At 36.2% G+C, this 19,035-nt stretch overlaps 1 protein-coding gene across 5 annotated transcripts in view; it reads right to left on the bottom strand.

Annotated features, from left to right (window-relative positions):
* Positions 1-6: 6 nt before the first annotated feature.
* The window catches only part of LDB2 (LIM domain binding 2), a 177,657-nt gene continuing 158,628 nt past the window's right edge, over positions 7-19,035 (bottom strand). Inside the window, exons 6-9 of one of the 5 annotated variants that reach the window (XM_072406414.1) lie at positions 7,469-7,592; positions 6,100-6,233; positions 3,895-3,969; positions 7-1,989 (exon numbers count right to left, since the gene is read on the bottom strand). In XM_072406414.1, the coding sequence (XP_072262515.1) occupies positions 1,759-1,989; positions 3,895-3,969; positions 6,100-6,233; positions 7,469-7,592 (564 nt within the window). In that variant the 3' untranslated portion in view covers positions 7-1,758. Of the gene's footprint in view, positions 2,024-3,894; positions 3,970-6,099; positions 6,237-7,468; positions 7,593-19,035 lie in introns of all 5 variants that reach the window. The other 4 variants (XM_072406413.1, XM_072406417.1, XM_072406416.1 and 1 more) reach the window with 4 other exon arrangements.

The following is a 19,035-nucleotide window of genomic DNA, read 5'->3' as shown; positions in this document are numbered from 1 at the left end:
GGCCATCCGCTGATTGTCCCCGAGGCGGCGTGAGGGCGCCTGGGGGCCTGGTCAATGAGCGGAAGCAATTTATGTTTTGACATTAAAATTAAAGTTTTCATGGACCTATTAAGAAATTGTTTGGCTGCGTGGAAAAGGATGTTCTAAAAGGATGTTTTAAAATGTTTTAAACAATGTTTTAAAAATGTGGTATTTGTGCAAGAAAAGGTTAATATATTGATGGATACATATTTGAAGTGGTTAAATAAATCGGGCTGCTATGGCCAATTGCAATCCAACAAGTTGTTGTCGGAGTCGTTATTTAAGGAGGTAAAATAATGAGGGTTGGGTATGCAGTTGGTCTGGGGTCAGCCATCATGGATCACTCTACTCTACCCTAGTCATGTACTATATGGGCACTTATAAGTTAAAAAATGAGCCAGGTTATACTACTAAGGCATTCACCCAATGAAAAAAGAAACTCATTAGAATAAGAAGAAACTCCCTCTCCAATAGGTTCCATGAATTTGCAATTTTATTCTGTAATGATATCAAAGCCACAGAACTATTTAAAAAGCACTCATAGTAATTGTGTGGAGCATACCAATAAAATAGAGAAGAGAAAAGGGGGAGTTTTAATAGGCTCAAATATAATGTATAACTTTAAATATTTAAATCATATAAAAAGTCCCCAGAGTCAAACATGGTCAAACAAAACCTTGTGTGTAACAAAACTACATAATAAAACATGCTCCTTTCTGGGATCTGTACCAATTGTGGCATCTCTCTGCATTTGATTTCAGATTTCTTGATGCTGAAGGAGATTTCTGGAGATCACCACTGGTTATAGGATCATTTTCTTGCTATGCTTCACAGTGAAATCACAGTTTTCATGTATCCAATACAGCCTGTATATTTCCTCCTGATGAAACTGCCACCTGCTGCGAAACACATTAAGGATATGTTTTTGGGTTTCTCTCCTTCTATATGAATCCAATAGATTTCTTAGAAAAGCTGATATATCACTATATCAAATAATTGGAAATATTAAAGGATATCATTATTGTTTATGTTTATATTACGTGACTTTTTTACACACCAGGATCTTGTTTGACTCTTTAGACTTTGTTTATGATTATGTCATAATAAAATTAATTGATTTTAATCTTGTAAAATATATTCAAGCCATTTTGAACTCCCTTTTTCCTCCTCTCTATTCTGCTGGTATACTATAAAAACTTTGTGACTTGGCTATAATTTTGGTAGTGAGTGACATTTATCATTATCTGAGTTGTATGGAACATTGATCTATTTTGGGCAGTCCTACCCTTAAATTCTTCTCAATCAACATTTCAATCTTAACCTACAATACTACCAACAGCCTGACAGAGCATCTACATCTACAAGGGTTCAACTCAAAAGTGTTAAATGGAAATGCTATCAGGTAAGGTTTTGGAAAACTAACAGGCTTATTTGTGCAAAGTGCATGCTCTCCATTTTTCGATTTTATGGATTCAAAAATGAGCCTTCATTTGTTTTATCTCATGGCTTTGCAATAACGTATCACAAACATCAAAGAATCCCAAGACCAGACAAAGTATTGTGTACACAAGTATAACTTAAAAATACCAGATCAAAGGCTTTTAAGAAATAGGTATCTTTGTAGAAAGTTCTCATTTGAAATAATTATACCCTAGTATAATTATTGTAAAGAAAACAATGCCATCATTTATAGACTCCTGTCCTGTGCAGTATCAAGTTCTCGGATGATTTGGTGGCCTATTGGGAAACTTGTTGTGCAGGGTTCTCCGTTTTGGTTTCTTGATTTACAGGTGGTTTGCTGTTCCAGGGGCTATTGTTTCCCAGTGCGGGAGAGTTGTTGAAGTCTTCTTCATCATCCATACCATTAGCGGCATCATATTGTGTGTTTTCTAGTCTAGTGATCAGCCTTTCATCTTCGTCTCCAAATTCTCCTCCCATCAATGTTGGTTCTCCTACCACCATCACATCCTGTGAACAGCACAGACCATTATTATGTGGGTACCTTGAGGAAAGACAAAAAAACTACCGATGACTGAATGTGGGAGTGGAAGTTTTCTGACTTTTAAAAAGTTCAAAGACATGTAAAATGTAACAGATTAGGTTTAATATGAGTGGGGTCTGTGAACAAAAGCAGAAAGCTCTAATTTTTTACATTCAGCATTAGCTTGACTATAACTATGACTGCCCAAAAAGGCAACTATCACTAACTTGCTTTTGCATAACGTGCTTTTATATCACATATGTATTTATGGGAAATAGTGTAGTCTTTCAAATGCTTCATCACAGCCAATATGCAGTGCATCATACAACACTGAGGGCACATGATAATGTTTTAAATTAATGCTCATTAAGCTGTATTTTTATGGAAATCTGATTTCAAAGTCCCATTGTGCCTATCCTAAGGCTGGGTACACACATGCAATAATTGACGTTGGAAAGGATCTTTCACGATCCTTTCCAAAGACAAATGACTGCACGATGCATGAATGAGCGCTGTACATACAGCACCGTTCTGCTCTATGAAGAGGGGAGGGGGAGAGCGACAGAGCGGCACCTGGCTGTGCTCCCTCGTTTTCATTTTTATTATGTCTGTTGTCCCAGGATCCGCCAGGATGGTTGATCGAACGATGAGGGCTGTACACACGCCAGATTCTCGTCTGATATTATCTGTGAGGCAATTATCGAACAAGAATCATCTGATGTGTGTATGTAGCCTAAGTTACCATTTATTCCATATTGTTAAAAGAAACTTCATGCATAAATGCACCTTACAAAAGGGGTTATAAAAGCAAGGGAGATAAAAAAAAGAAGAGTTGTACCTAACTGTAACTAAGTAAATTCCATAAAACAACGTAGCCTGGGGTGCTGATATAGACAACAGCTACATAATCACTCTTAGCCACTCTCATAGTGGCTTTTTCTTTGTTAATAAAAATAATGGTGGTATGTGTGGATGTTGTGATATTAAGAGGATATGTTTTGAAATGATACAAAGAAATAACTGAATACATTTATATGCATTTAATAAAAAAAAATCTTGATTTGTTTAATGAGTTATATGATTTGATACAAGGTAAACCTAATATCAAAAGAGGATCATAGGCTTCCTTGCCCATCCCACTCCCGTAAACTTGAATAGCGGAAACCACTTATCAAGACAGCCAATGAAATTACTAAATTCCTAAATAAATTTTTACACAATCCCTGCTGAAAAGGAAGATTATGAGATTTAAAGGAACCTTTGTTTACCTCTCCTAAACTGTAAGCAGTCATTCTTTAATCAATGTTGCCATCACACTTAGTCAGGCACATTGTAGAGCTCCCTATAAGCTTTAGGCCTAGAGGATAAATAGAGTATACTTTTGTTGTTCCTCTAAATATGGGTGGTTGCAATTTACTATACTGTGCTAGTACCTTTCTTTGTGGGTATGGGTAGTAGATAGCACAGACAGTGTGGAATCAATATTTTGAATAATATATAAGGCTAAACTAATGACTTCTTGGTTAAAGGATGTAGGCAAAATCACTGGGAAAAATGTATTTATTTCCTGGGTTTTACAAGATGTTGGTGGGTAGCTGACCCTATCAACATCTACCCAACGTTAAACAGGACATCTGGCCAAAGCTCCATTCTATTTTGAATGTTTCTATTTGAATATAGCTCCCAAACAATATACATAGACACAAAAAAACTGTTATCATCCAATACAAAACCAGTCCAATATTCCATGTTAATTCCACTGATTTAGAAATAAATATTTTGTCACTAATGATTATTTAATTAGCAGGATTGCCTGCTACAGGGGAATTAACATGGAATAGTGACTGGTTTGGCATAACAGGCCCATAATATTGCCTGGGCCTATTACTTACCAAACCGTTCCGTATTCCACGATAATTCCTCCTGACCCGTGTCTTATCTCCTATGCATTTTTTTGTAGAGATGAGCTGTAAATAAAGGAGGATTTGTTAGAGGAGAAATTCAATGGAAAGCAATACATTTTCAGTTAAAACAAAGATTATTAATAAGTATTGCATTACAAAATCAATTTTATTTACTAGAAATTCTTAAAGTTATCTGATATTCTATCATAAACTTTATCTACTCTTAAGGTGTTAGTGAAAAACAAAATTCTAGTAGGTACCACACGGGCAGGAACAAAAAAAAATAAGAAAATGACCATGTAAATGATTTTCTCAATGCAGGATTTTCGGAAGTTTACATACTAAAAGGACCAGTCCAATCAAATTTGATATAATAGTTATTTTTTAATACTGTAAATTAAAACCATCAGATAATATTTCTTTGGGGCTCTTTTGTTGAAATCTTTGCACCTAAGTGCCTAGGTTCGCCTACAACTACTATGACCATTATGAGAGGTTGCAACCTCCCGACCCCCTGATAAATATTTTATTATTTTATAATATTGAGATTTTTTTTCATTAGACTTAGTTTAGTCTTTAGTTCTCAGTATTGTCCATAAGCACTGTAAAACTGCTTCAGAATGAATGAAACATCAAAGTGGTATGTAACTTTTGCCTTTGATGATTATCAGATGCATGGTATTGCATGATAGTCAAAACTGGCAAACGCAGATCTTTAGATCTTTATTATATGAATTCTATAAAAGGCGCATACTTTTTATGTGTAAACAGTATTGCCCTGCAAAATGACGTCATATTTCAAGATAAATAGTTGGTAAATCATTGCACATTTGTGCATACATGTAACTCCTGGATTGGGATTGGAGGAAGGGCCAACCCTGAGTAGCATTAGAGATGAATGGAATCTGCAGGACTAGTGTAGTTTTTCTGCCCCTATCAGAAAAAAGGAGAGAGAACTATAAAATATAGTGCTGGGTTGAACAGATTACTATCTTCTGGTGTATACACAATCAGATAATTTATAAATTCTAGTAGTTATATTTCTGAAACCTGAAGCCTCTTTTGAAATACATAGATTTTATATAATATTTTAATTAGTGTTTTATCCTTATTTTTATAGATTTTTTGAGAGATATATGTGCTTGTAATCAGCCTAATAAAAGTAATATGATGTGCATTACCTTGTTTCAGTTTTGAAAATTTTGTGTACATGTCATGATCTATATCTGTTGAACTACCTGCTAACTAGTACTGCACGATAATTGTGTGTTACTATTTAGCGTACCTAAACTCAGAATTTTCACTTTACATAAAATGGTAGAAAACCCTTTTATATTAAGTAAAAATTCTGTGTGTTTGTTTTTTTAAGGGTCCAGCACCACGCGTGGGCGATGGAGAATGAATAGGATCACAGAGCCTCCTGGCATACCTACGTCATGCATCCTGGGAGGCTCTTGAGTGCTCCTTCTGCGCATGCTCAAGCACCTCAGGTATGCTCAGAAGGAGCCCTTTTGTCAAAAGGGGAAAAAAAGGTTGATCTTACACATGCGCAGTGAGATTCGCAAGTTTTACACCCATCCTACGTCACCCGATCTCGTGCCTGGGTCGGGTGACGTAGTAAGAAGTACCCGGAAGAAGAGGAGAATATGGCCCGAACACGGATACTGGGACGGCGCAGGACCCGATGAAAGAGACTTCCGGACCTATTGACTGCTCTGCGGGATTGAAGGTAAGTGTATTTTTTTTGTTTTGGTCATTTTTGAGTTTAGTTTCTCTTTAAATAAGATACTGGGGTTGTTGTACTAAGGGATTATAGAATGATTGCTTTGAAAATTAAATGATAATAAATAAGGTGATCATGTGTAAGAAAAATAAAAACAGAAAGAATTATGCTAGCACATGATTAGTTAACTGAAGTGTACACAGTTTTACTTTATTTACTAATTTCAGTCAACATAATTGAATATTACCCTTTTAGTGAATCAACTTCACTGACGTTTTGGGGCTTCACCAGACTGATTTTTTTGTAAGCTTCCCTATTAACTTTAGACACATAGAGGTAGAAATATCCTCATGATATTCCTCCAAGCAAGTACAATCTTTTACATTGACATTACAAAATACAGACCTCCTATAACATACAATAGTTGTCCTTTAGGCAGAGCCCACTATGTTGTTCACATTGACACTTACAGGTACTTGACTGGACAGATTGAGGCTTGCAGCTGGTAGTTTCTTCTTCGTATACGTGCTGTTTGTGTTGTTTCCTGTGCTGCTGGTGGAGTTTTTCCTTTTCCGCCTTTTGGTGGTTGTCTGTCTTGTTGGTTCTGCTGTTGGGATATAAACAACAATAGATTCCTCACAATTGTTTTATGTAAATAAAATAAACACAATAATCAATGATACCCCAAGGGTGATTCCTCAGATGACTAGGGATGCTTGATTCCTGGGAAAAAAGGTTCTGGTTGCTAAAAAGTGGCATTGTTTATCCTTTTAGTGTTTAACATAAGATAGTTATGTGAATAGCTCAGAGGTGTAAAAGAAGAAAGCAGAATGGGACAAAGATAGAAACAAAATATCACAATGTAGAAAAATGCAGATAACACAATCACTCATTTATAATAAATAATAACATCTTTCTGTACAGTAATGTATTTTTATAAGAATTGACAGAAGTCAAATAACAATTTACAATGCATGAATCTAATTGGTGGCGGTAAAAAATGTTTTCCTATTATTATTATTTTATTTTTTCATATTTATTTATTTGACAGTTGTTAACATTAGGTTTTCAAAGTATGTAAAGTAGCAAAGGGGCTGTTCCAACATCTTAAGCATTTGTATTCCAGGTTTAAAAGAGTGCAAGCAAGAAGTGATCAGGTGAATAATAGCAAGGCCTGATTTGCTGGATTACCCAGGTTTTCCCATGATGGTCTATCTTCTCCAGTCTTGGAGAGCTTTAATAAATCGGGCCCAATATCTCCTCTGATGGCTGCAGTCTCTTGCGATGTCTGCAGTCCAGTCAATACAAACCTTGTGCTGGGTTGCTTGTCTCTTTGTATCTGTGCATTAAAGTCTAAAATATTTGATTGGGACACTGCACCAGCTATACAAGTATGTTCATTCAAGGCTATTACATGTTAGGGGTATTATCTTCACCTAATTCCCTAAACCATGTGACCATTTACTTTGCCCAATTACCACCCCCTAAAATCAACTGCTTTCTTAAAAATTTAGTTTTTAGGACAGTGGGTGGAAAATACATATTCATCTATTATTCTCTTAAAGCTAAATTATGCAGCTGTTATCCAACAGGCCCATGTCCTCCATGTACCAAATATCCCCATTGTTACCTTTACCATTGTTTAAATGTAATAGTGTAATAAATAGTGTAATGTAAGTGATATTGAATGTTTTGTATAGTTTGTATGTTGACAGATAAAAGTTCAGTATATATGGTATCATTGCTTGTGATACTATAATGTAATGCAGTAATAACTGGATGTACATGTGAAAATAACACTTTTGCAGCCCATAAAATTACTAAGTGGCTAAGACTTACCTGGTGGTGCTACCATGCGCTGCCATTTCTGGAACAGACAGGTTTTCAGGCAATCCCGGGGACTTAGGTTATACGTTTTGTGTCTGGACATTAACTCTTGCATTGGTTCCAGTATTACACACAACTAAAACATAAACATAAATATATGAAATGGAAACAGTGTAGCCCAACATACTTACAATTTATTGTGTAAAGGAAGCTTTATTAGGGCAGACATAGTATATATCAGACCTGTAACCTTTTTTTCTGAGATTTTTACTACTGCCAGAAAAAAATATGGCTACAATAATAAAGTGACCCTACAGTTCACATTAAATGGGGAGAATAAAACTTTAGCACCCCAAGAAATAATTATAAATCCCCTCTAGAACCCTCATTAACATCCATGTGGTCTGAACTAGCAATTACTGAAACAGAGGTAAGTCGGGGACCTATCAGTGGTCAGGTCCTCCTTGCAGCTTCCCCAACAAATAGTTAATAGTTTCTGCAGAGGTAGAACTTGCAGCTGGAGCTCAAAGGGTGGATAGAGGACCCCTCTAACTTTATTTTTGTTTTGTGAAGTACAGACAAAGATCTTGCAATGTACATTCAATTCAGAGAATCCTTTTACCTGCTGACCAGCCCCATGGTGGGCGTACATTGTTTATTTTCCAGACTTATTGGACTTTTAAGGCACCAAAAGTCATTATTCATTACACAACATTAATTATAACTTCATAATTATTAATATAGATGTTAACAAAAAATGTTCCATTTTTCAACACGTGTCGCAAGCATTGCTTCCTCAGGAGCCATGGGAAATCACAAAAACAATATTAATCAGTCTCATTAAGCTAAATGGTGGACATAGCCAGCAGTGGGCCTCTGTGCAAAACAGACTTGGGAGCTCATTATGGCTGAGGAGTAGCCCTTGTGCAGAAGCACACCTTGCACCTCCCTGGCCTGGACTGTTTTGTGTTTGCAGCATAATTCCTAGACTGACACTTGAGTTAATATTTCTGTGTATCCTCATACATACTGGAAACATTTATGGATAGGTCCCCTTTGCATGCCAGGCATTCCAGCAGATTTATCCTCAAATCTTTCCTATTACAAAACAACCCCATCTTATTTTTGGACCCAGTATTTTATTATCCCCTGTTGGTTCTGCTGTTTATGAGAGTTGTTATCATTTTTTATAGTTTAATGTGTGGCCATACACCCAGGCAAATACATGCATTTCTTTATGGGGCAGTCTTGCAGAGATACCTAATGGTAAGTAGGGTTGCAGAGATATCTAGTAGTCACAAGAGGGGTGCTGGTGTTTATTATCCAAGATAAATGCCTTGATGACCTGGGCCTTATAGACCTGTTGTGAGCCAAGTTTTTACAGTTATTCAGGTGCTGACATTTAGAAAAAGAAATTAGGCAGTTCATTTCTATACCCTCATATAAAAAAAACACACAATGTTATCCCAGCAAAATGAGACAGTGGAGAAATTGATGTCTGAAAGTAAGTTTGATATATACCGAGCCAGTACTGTATCTACAAAGCGACTGAAAGCATGATTGAGATTGTATTTTAAAAATGGCTCCTTAGGGAGTTAAGTACAGCATGCTAAGTAATCTATAAGTGTAACACTTACAGGTATTTATTACAAAAATCACAGTATCAGGAATTAGCAAAATTGCCCAGATTCAATTTGAGATACGTTTGTCAGACTGACTCACGTAATCTGTCAACTATTCGTGTTCAACCCAACTCGCATTAAAGTCTATGGCAGCCAAATTTTAAATGTAATTGCAAAGCCCCTACATGTAGGATTGTCACTGAAATTGCTAAGGAGGTCAGAGGCACCTGTGGGAATATGGCCCAACTGAAAAAAAGTATTTTTAAATGTCTCCATACACCTTTGATATGACATTTATTGCTTTAAACTGAATTAAAGTATATGTATACAATTTTCCATATAAATGTGCTTGTTTGGAAAATGAGGTCTTTAACATGACAGCAGCTGTTACCTATCTCATTCTAAAATCAGTCAGTGCTGAGCAAAATTGCTAATGTCAAATACAAGTCAGTCAATTGCATTATTCTTTAGATTCCTGCATTACAACACTGTATAGGTAAACCTTGCTTGACCCCCACTATTTCATTCACAGAACTCTCCATACAGAATATACAACATACCACAATGTTAAGACCTTAAAGTAAAGGAATAAACTTAAAAAAAAAGAAAATTGTGAGCAGGTTCGTTAGTGCAGGTGATGTCCCTTCTGCAAGAAAAAAAAATTACCTGCCTGTTTGCAATCTTTTTTTCCTGTCCCCAGCTGCCTGGAATGAATGAACTCAAAAACACATGGAAGTTACAGGCCAGGCCATTTAAGATAGATCGAAGATCTGGAACCCGGAAGAAGACCGGGTAAGATCTCAGCATTAGCAAAGGAACAAGGACAAGTTTTGATCAGACAAGTACGTTTATTTCATTGAAGAAGAAACATTGCCTGTCCCTTTCTGCAATAAACAACCTGGCTGATCGCAATTACTTACTAAAAAAGTCTAGTTCCACTTTAATATCCAAAGGTACACTAGTGATATGAAGGTGTCTTCACAATTGTGCGGACTTGCAGAGATTGTTCTAAAAGTACAATTGCAAATATTCTACTACTGATTGTGCATGATGTAAGGAATGATGTATAAAATCATAGCAAAAGAAAGGTAGATGTATTATGGGGCGTTTTTATTCCAGAAGGGCCAGCAGCCAGAGTACAAGTGATCTTGGCAGAAGGCCCACCTGACATGGAGGAAAAGAGGAGCTGGCGGTTACGTATGGATAGCAGAAAAAGTGGTGAGAGTACCATCTCTGGTATTGGATCTCAGAAGTGGAGAGAGGTAATAGCCATTGGAGGTAGATTTGTGCTCATTGAAGAGTCTGCTGGTAGCTGATATTGTTCCTAAGCCAATGGCATGGGCGGCTAGGAACCACCGTATCAATGGTGGAAGGTCCAGAGTTAGAATAGTTGGGTTAAGCCTCGAGGACCTGCAACTTGAATTGGAGGTTAAAAGTTTTGGTGTTGTTTGGGTTATTATTATTATTATTATTTTTATAAATATTGCTACGGGTGTTAATATGGCAAATATATGTTTAATGTGTTGAATATGGTAATAACGTGGCGATTTGGCCATTTTTGAACCACAGGGTGTTGTATGGAGTTGCTTGGTGGGAAGAGGTACGGTAAAGTTAAAGGGTGAGCCTGTGAGGGGCATTTGAACTTTCTTAGTCAAGAATTTGTCCATCAGTCTATCTTAAAAAAAACAAAAACAAAACACCAAATGTCAATGTGAAGACTAACAGATTTTAGTGATCATTCTTTTGAAGTTGAGGTCAGAAGTAAAAATATAATCAACAGGCTGTTATTCCCCTCCAATCACCCTGACACCACTGTGTTTACCTTGATAAATATAGTTTGTACTACCTGTCAATCTCAATCACAGAGATAAACATTGTATCAATGTATGATGAATTTCTCTTACTAACTATATTCATGGTAAATGTATACACTTCAGTATAAGCATGACATGATATTGGCTTCAATGAGACTGACAGGCACGGTTATAATCCTGTACTACTGACATCATTTTTATTTACAGAAAAGACATTTTTTTGGTTTCATTTTTGGGAATTTTCTCACAGGTGTCCCCAATCTTTTGGAATTTTGGTAACAATACTGTGTTCGGGTGCCTTGCAATTAACTCAAAAAGTTGCCAGCTAGAGGCTTTAGATTGAATCAGCGGCATTATCGAATTTCTTCAATCAATCTACGGGTTACATTTCTGTGCTGTGTAATATGTCAATCACAACGAGAAGTCTGAAAAAGACTGGCAGAGAGGAGTAAAATGCTTGTTCTTGCCTGCAGCAGACTGATAACATCATCTTAGCTTGGGACAAGTTGTTTGGAGCACAAAAATGTTTTGGAAAAATAACATTGTTGCTGTGTATTATGTCTGAAATGTATTTATGCGAAAAAGTTACCGATAGGTCCACTATACATTACAAATCCAGATTATTAAAAATTGTTTTAATGCCCACATGGTGAAACTTTTATCATGTCTGAATTTTATTTTTATTCAAAATTTTACACTAAGGAGAAGAGGGGGTAAATAAAAAAAAAATGTGTCTTTGTCCCAAATATTAGGGAAGGCACTGTATATATATATGATATTGGTGACTAAACAGTAACCAACCATAGTGAAAATATAAAAACTGCTGTGGTGTCTAAGAGGCTATAGAGAACTGCAGTGGTTAAAGATTTTGGAATATATGGCACAAGGTTATAACTTTATAAAACTACAAAAGGGTTCCCATTATGTAGATATCAGTTTCAGTTTGTATTTGTTTCTACTGATGATTTTCTTTAACTGCAAAGGATACAAAAATTGAGAGCTTTCGTAAAAAATTGTAATACAGGGGTTCAAGTGTAACTCACACCCAGATGGTGATGGAAATAACATAACAGAACTATATGGGATGTAAACTGTTCCCATGATATTGTAAATTGTCTTTTCTACATTTGCAGCCCACGGATAACACACTGTGATAATGATTGCAGTCTGCTGCCACTCTCAATTTGACTTGATCACAATTGGTTTCAATGACAAATTCCTAATTAGCAAGAAGGGTTGCCTTAATTCCTGGCACACTTTAAAGAGCAATTGTAGACATTTTCACATTTTTAAGATTTCTTGTTTTGATTTTTTTGATTGCTTTAGATCATATATTATTAACAAAGTCTAAGACCAATTCTGGGGGGAAACCTATTGGGATGAAGGAGGTAACCCATGGAAAAACAAAATATTTAAACAATTTATTTGTAATCTAGTACATTAAAGAGTTGCCGCCTTGCAACAAACACTCATCACTCTGCACTCAGAGAACAAAAATTTTGGTATGCCCCAAAGGGGCGGAAGAGAGTATTAGCTGAGATTGGGCTTTAATGTCACCTATGGTTAGTAAAGTGAAAAGGGAATCAATGACCAGAACTAATATTGGCTCAACCATACTTTGGTGTAAAGTTTTAATATATATATAACTAATGACTTTGCTATTATGGGACAGGTCCCAGCCCCTAAAAAAGTAAAAGTATATGGGATACCATTACTGACTTTCTGAAAAACCTAACTGAAAACCCTGACTGTGTCTGGATCCATAACTGTAGGGTGCAGGACAGGGTTAGCAAAATAAAATACAATCAATACAATAACAATAGGCTGAAAAAATCTGTTTCAACCAGTTTCCCAATCCTTTTTTTAGGATTAATGGCCCTGATTCATCAAGAAGGTCGCTCGCGCATCGGTATTCACGATCCGAAATAGGAAGCCGTCGCGCAATTCAGCAACTGAATGAGCTTGCGACCAGAGCTGCGCATCCCCGGCAGCTTTACACTGGCGAGCTTGCATTAAAAGTCACTGTTCCCCTAAAAAAGTCATCTTTCTAATGGCACACAAATTTTTTACAATTCATACTATTGTGAGATGACATATTATGAAGTGCTTACTAGTATATATACAGCTTTATCTCAATTAGTTTGCAGTGTTGCAAAGCAAACCAAAAAGTATAAAAACAGTGCAACAAATGTAACAATAAATTAAATATTTTGTGAATAAGTACAATGTAACCTAAAAAAGTAGCACTTACCCAAAAGAAGAAGCATTAAAGATTCTAATTGACCTGTAATGGACTGTAGATATGCACAGAACAGAGAGCAGGTGTGCGCTAATTAATTGCTATGATCTCACCATTGACAGCTTAACAGATCCTCCTTAATCGCGCAATCGCCTTAATTGGCAGATTCGCAACCCCTATTGCTCATTATTATCAAGGCAGGAATCCGGCTGGCAGTGAAGGCGCATGTACGAGCGCACTCGGCTCCGGACCGCAGAAAATCGTCTCACTGGAAGCGCGAAGGTGCGTGCGTCCAGCGTACGCGCATTTAATTGATAAATCAGGGCCAATGACTCAAAGTTAAAAAAAAGGTGTTATTATAACCCAAGCAACTACTATTTAAAGCTGCACTCAGTCAATCACAGTTATCCTGCTTTAAACAGGGTTGATAATCACATTCCCTGATATGCAGATAAACCGATCACAAAGCCAACTCTCCAGAATTACATTTCCTTTGGCAGAAAAATTAGTTCTTACAGTATATACATTTATCAAATTTGTATTGAGTTGCTTACCTAAATTTTAAGCCAACCTCCAGGAAGCAATACACATTTCTATGGAGTTCTCTCCCTGTATTCCAGACATTTATTGCTCCTTATTACGGTACTTTTCTGTCAATAGGCAGCCCACTCACTTCTATGATCTACAGAATCCAAGAATGTGCGCGGACCCTTGCTTTACTTACATACAATGCAGAATAGAAAGTCCTATTTTTCAGTATGAACATATTTTAACGTTATTGTAATTTTGGCATTGCCTATATATATTTTAATTTCTTGTTGCTTTGTGTTGTTTTTATTTTTCTCATAATTAGGGTTTAACCACCTGGGCGTTACACTGATGTCTGGATTTCTGTACCAAAAGCGGTACACTGTTTTTCATGAAAGCCTAGACATTCATTAACTTCTGGAGCAAGCTGTGCTTTAATATGCAAAAATATTCAACTGCAGAGTTTGTCTTGGTCATTAAAGTGTTACAAGAGCTTGCAGAAGAGCTCAGTCTCAGCTGTGTTTAGCAAAAGATTTCTTCTGCAAGTCACGCAAACCGCCCCCCTCCCCCCTTCAAGCCTCCGTCCTGCACAGGAACGAAGCCCTGTTCGTATGTAGGAGTCAACCTAATGTCGGATGTCCTTAACTATGGAACTAGATGTATATATATAAATATAAATATATATATATATATATATATATATATATATATATTTCTGAATTTTTTCCCTGTAACTTTTTATGAAGATTTTAAAATAAACACATTTTTATGATACATATTAAATCAATCCTGTTTGTAAGAAGACACAATTTCGACCAATGACAAACACAGCTCATCATTCACCCCCCACAATGTGAATTTTAGTGGTCACACAGGATGACTCTTCAGTCCAACATAACTTACTGATGTGATGTAACAATCCATTGAACCTCAGTATCTTTGATATATTTGTAATTAAAGTAATGGGATCCCAACCCCGGGATTAGCGTCCCTTGTACACTGTATGAAGACATTCACCAGAGAGATTACAGATTCCTCTTGAGGTTGCCACTGTCAATACTCAGTAACACGTCTCTCAGCTCTGAACACAACAGAAATGGTACATACAGCATCAAAGGTGAATATGGTGCTCAGAGAATTGTCAGGAAGTTTTAGCACCTGGATTCCCTTAACAATTTCCTTCCTCCCTGATGGATCCATTAGGTGCAGAATCAAGTAAATGGTGTCAGGTGCAATAATATAAGTGTGACTATAGGTCCAAAATTGTGTAATCTAACATGAAGATACATTTACAAATATTACAATAGGTTTTTATTTTCTAATAGGAAACTTCTGTCTATAATCCCAGTTATTGAGGCGAAACACTATAATCCGGATAAACACTAGAAAAGCATTTCTAAACTAGGGTTTGGTAGGGCAATGAGTAGTTTGTGACTCTCAGATTATTCTTATTGACACCAATGATCTTTTTGGCTATCTGTGAGAGTGAAAATCTTTAAACTGACAAGCAATGTATGAAGCATTCTTACCACTGTTTACTATAATAATTATTACACAGTATTTATATAGCGCCATCATATTACGCAGTGCTGTACAAAATCCATAGTCATGTCACTAACTGTGGCTCAAAATCTAATGTCCCTACCATGGTCATATGTTATTTTTACAGTTTCAGGTAAATTTTGAGGAGAAGCTTATTAACCTCACTGCATGTATTTTTTGGGGGAATGTGGGAGGAAACTGGAGTACCCAGAGAAAACCCATGCAAACTCCATGCAGATAGTGTCCTGGCCGAGATTTGAACTTTGGACCTAGCGCTACAAAGACCAGCGTGCTACCTCTGAGCCACCTCACTGCCCTATAATATACCGTGAGAAGTAAATATATCATTTATAGAAGAGGTTCCTTGAAGACCTGAATATTATTTCAAGGGTTCCGTCATGTTAAAAAGATCAGGAAACACTGCTATAGAGAAAATCTTTTGTAAAATGAAAATTGTGAAAATATTGTCTCTTCTTTGCTAATTATATTGGGTTAGGATAAAGCCCTATCTTTGTGGTCGGACACGTGTATGTGTGTAGCAGGGGTGAGATTCCATGTAATAGGAATATTGTAGCCCTGGACAAAATGACACAACTATATTTATATATATAGATAATCTATGCAGAACTTTTATTACCTACTACACAGAGACCAATTTTTACTTCCGATCTGATGAAACAACCAATTATGAGCATCAGATTTTTAGGTCTTCTATTGGACAGAAAATTTTGACTAAAAGTGCACAAATATTGACATGTAAGTTCATTTGAGACCTGTACCTAGATTTATCTTGTGATTCACTCCATCCCTATCCATGATAGGGCAAATTATTGTATAGATTTGCATTTTTTTGTGAATTCAATTCAATACCTACCGATAAAAACATTGATTGGACCAACCAAAGGCTTGAGTGTACTAGGCATTAATATATAAAGTTCTGCAGTCAGTAGCCAAGCCATCTTGTATTTTATGCAAGCAGGTGGAAATATGACAGCACATACATCTGCACACACATCAGACAGCAGATCCCCCCGTTTTACATTTGAAGGGCTCTCTGGGATCTGGCTGAACATTGATGACAGCCGAGTAGTAACTTTATCAGTGTGCTGCTTTTCCTTTGCTCAAGCAACATGGACACATGGGAACATGCAAATCAGGAGAGAATAGAATGAACATACACCTTATATGTTGTGTGTATTTCCGATACTTTGCTGTTGAAATAGGAAACAATCAGGCAAGGAGGTGACACCAATACTCATAATTTATATTAGTTCCTCTTTACCCAAAACGTGTAGATACCTAATATGCTGGCAGAGCTGTCTAAATCAAACATTGAAACAATTATACATACCTTCAGAAATCAGATCACTCATATATTTCAATTGCATATTAGGCTATTTGCCTACAGTGTGGTTTTATTGTATACTAGTTGTAATGTTTTCTGATTGATTTCGCATAGAACTTTTTTTCAAAAAATGTGCAGGGTACAAAATTGTAAAAAAATACTCATACTATTTTATTTTGCCACATGCAAATAAACACCGTCCAGGATACAGCAGCATTGGTCAATTGCAAAAACCTAGGCAGCTTTATGGCTGCATGAGCTCTCCATGATCCATCCAGAGTGTCGCAGTTATGCCAACATGGCTTGTATTAAGGCCATATATACATACATCACATATTTTAAATATGGGCTATTTTGGAAATGTAATATTCCAAAAGCAAAAAAATTAAAACAGACCTGAAAAATTAGGCTTTTATAACCATAGAATAAAACAACTAAGTATCTCCTGATGCATACCACTGTAATAGACAACTTTTCTGCAGAACTACCTTAAATCTTGTAATAGTGCAGCAACTACAGGTCATTTATGGCTTATTTTGTAGCTTCTAATACACAAAGTCATTTTTAGTGTTTAGAATGTCATTTCAGGTGCATTTTTTCATTGCACAGTTAAAATACATTGTTAAAATGGGAGTAAAAAAGAAGCGGCTATTACATCCAATGGCCACTAGATGGCAGAAGTGATACACAGGCAGTTGCAGTAATCCATACACACTAATCCCCAATAAACTGTTCTTGTGTCAGAAGTAATGCTGCTATTTGAAATAGAAAAACATTGTCTTCAAGCACTGGAATTAATTATACCAGATACCAAAGAGAGGGGGGAAAAAAAGACGAAAACCCCTGCTATGCAAAATACTGCAAGACAAAAACAGATTAAACGGACAGAGATTCACAAGGCTTTGCTTTGGTGCATGACACATAATGCAGGGAAAAATGTATGATGCAGAAAAAGCCTACATTGTGTGCAAAGCTTTGTGTGGGTTCTAGTTTATCATTTAACATGCGCAAAAATATCTAACTGATATTAGGGGAAAATAACGGGGAACTTGATTCTTCAGCACAAAGAATTAAAATTAAACGGCGCATCTTAAAGGCAGTCTGCTTAGTTTTTTGCTTTTGTTGAGAAGTTTCTATTATTTCCTCTTTCATTTGAATAATTTTATGGATTTTTGGTGTACTTGTCAGAAAAACATCCAACCCAATTTAATATATGTATATGGCTCTATTTATAAAACACAGAATCAGTCATTCACTCAAAGATTACCTTTTGGGAATCTTCCAGGTCCATGTGTATCAGTGGCAGCAATTGATTCCCACCAAGAAATGTTGAGGGAATCCCTGTTTTATAAATACAGCCCATAGTGTTTATGTTATTTTGTCCAACACTTCTATAGTCAGGTCCATTCAAGCTCCCCTTCCTGTCATACACACAAACTATTGATATTACAAAATATGTGCATGGTAACTTCCTATAAACTTCTACACAACTACCACATTTAGAAAATAGGCTGAGAGTAGGTGTGCCCGTATATAAAGCACCAATCATTTATGTATCTTGCACAACATGGGCCTGATTTATTAAAGCTCTCCAAGGCTGGACAGGATAAACTTTAATCAGTGAATCTGAGTGATCCAGCAAACCTGGAAAGGATCTAGTCCAGGACTGAAAACATTTGCTAACAAATATCAAATGATTTTTAAGAAATCCATTTGCTGGATCACCCAGCTTCACTTATGAAAGTGTATCCTCTACAGCCTTGGGGAGCTTTAATAAATCAGGTCCTATACGTAGGAATTTCCTGTATTCACAAAAACACATCATAGATGAAGAATTAATACATTGGTAGAGATTCCATAATCATGGATATGGATCCTAAGAGTAGCAATAAAAAAATGTGGCATTTACCACTCCCAGGTGCCTACTGACAACCACTAGGCACCCGGGAGTAACCACTAGGCATTTGCTAGTTAGAAATGGTGCTGGTTTCTTTTTTTTTATATATATAATGGTGTAGCAGAGAAAAAACAAACCCAATTATTATTAATATTATTATTATTATTAATAATAATATTAAATATAATAAAATTATTAAAAATAACAAACTGTATTTATATGGCACCAACATATTAGAAAGCACTGTATATTAAATAAGGGTTGCAAATGACAGAGAGATACAAACATTCTAATACCTTATTTTAGGAGGGCAGATAAATATGGTTAAGCACAGCATTACTGCTTGAAAAAGAAACACTACACTACTTAGCCGTAAGGTAAACCAGGTTGACTTACTTAATTGGCAGAATTGCATTTTGTTGTTAACTTTAGCATTTGGATGGTTGGTTAAAATTGCTGCCAAGAGCTGTCTTGTAGATCTGTAAAAGGTTTATTTACCTTGCATACAATGCAGTAGATGGATACAAAAATTCCCTAGTGCAGTCTGCAGTTAGTCACTAGAAAAAGCTTATTGAGAACATTGAGTTTCATT

Source organism: Pyxicephalus adspersus, chromosome 3 (assembly GCF_032062135.1).
Source record: "Pyxicephalus adspersus chromosome 3, UCB_Pads_2.0, whole genome shotgun sequence".
Lineage (NCBI taxonomy): Eukaryota > Metazoa > Chordata > Amphibia > Anura > Pyxicephalidae > Pyxicephalus > Pyxicephalus adspersus.
This window is presented reverse-complemented; position numbering and strand designations above follow the sequence as displayed.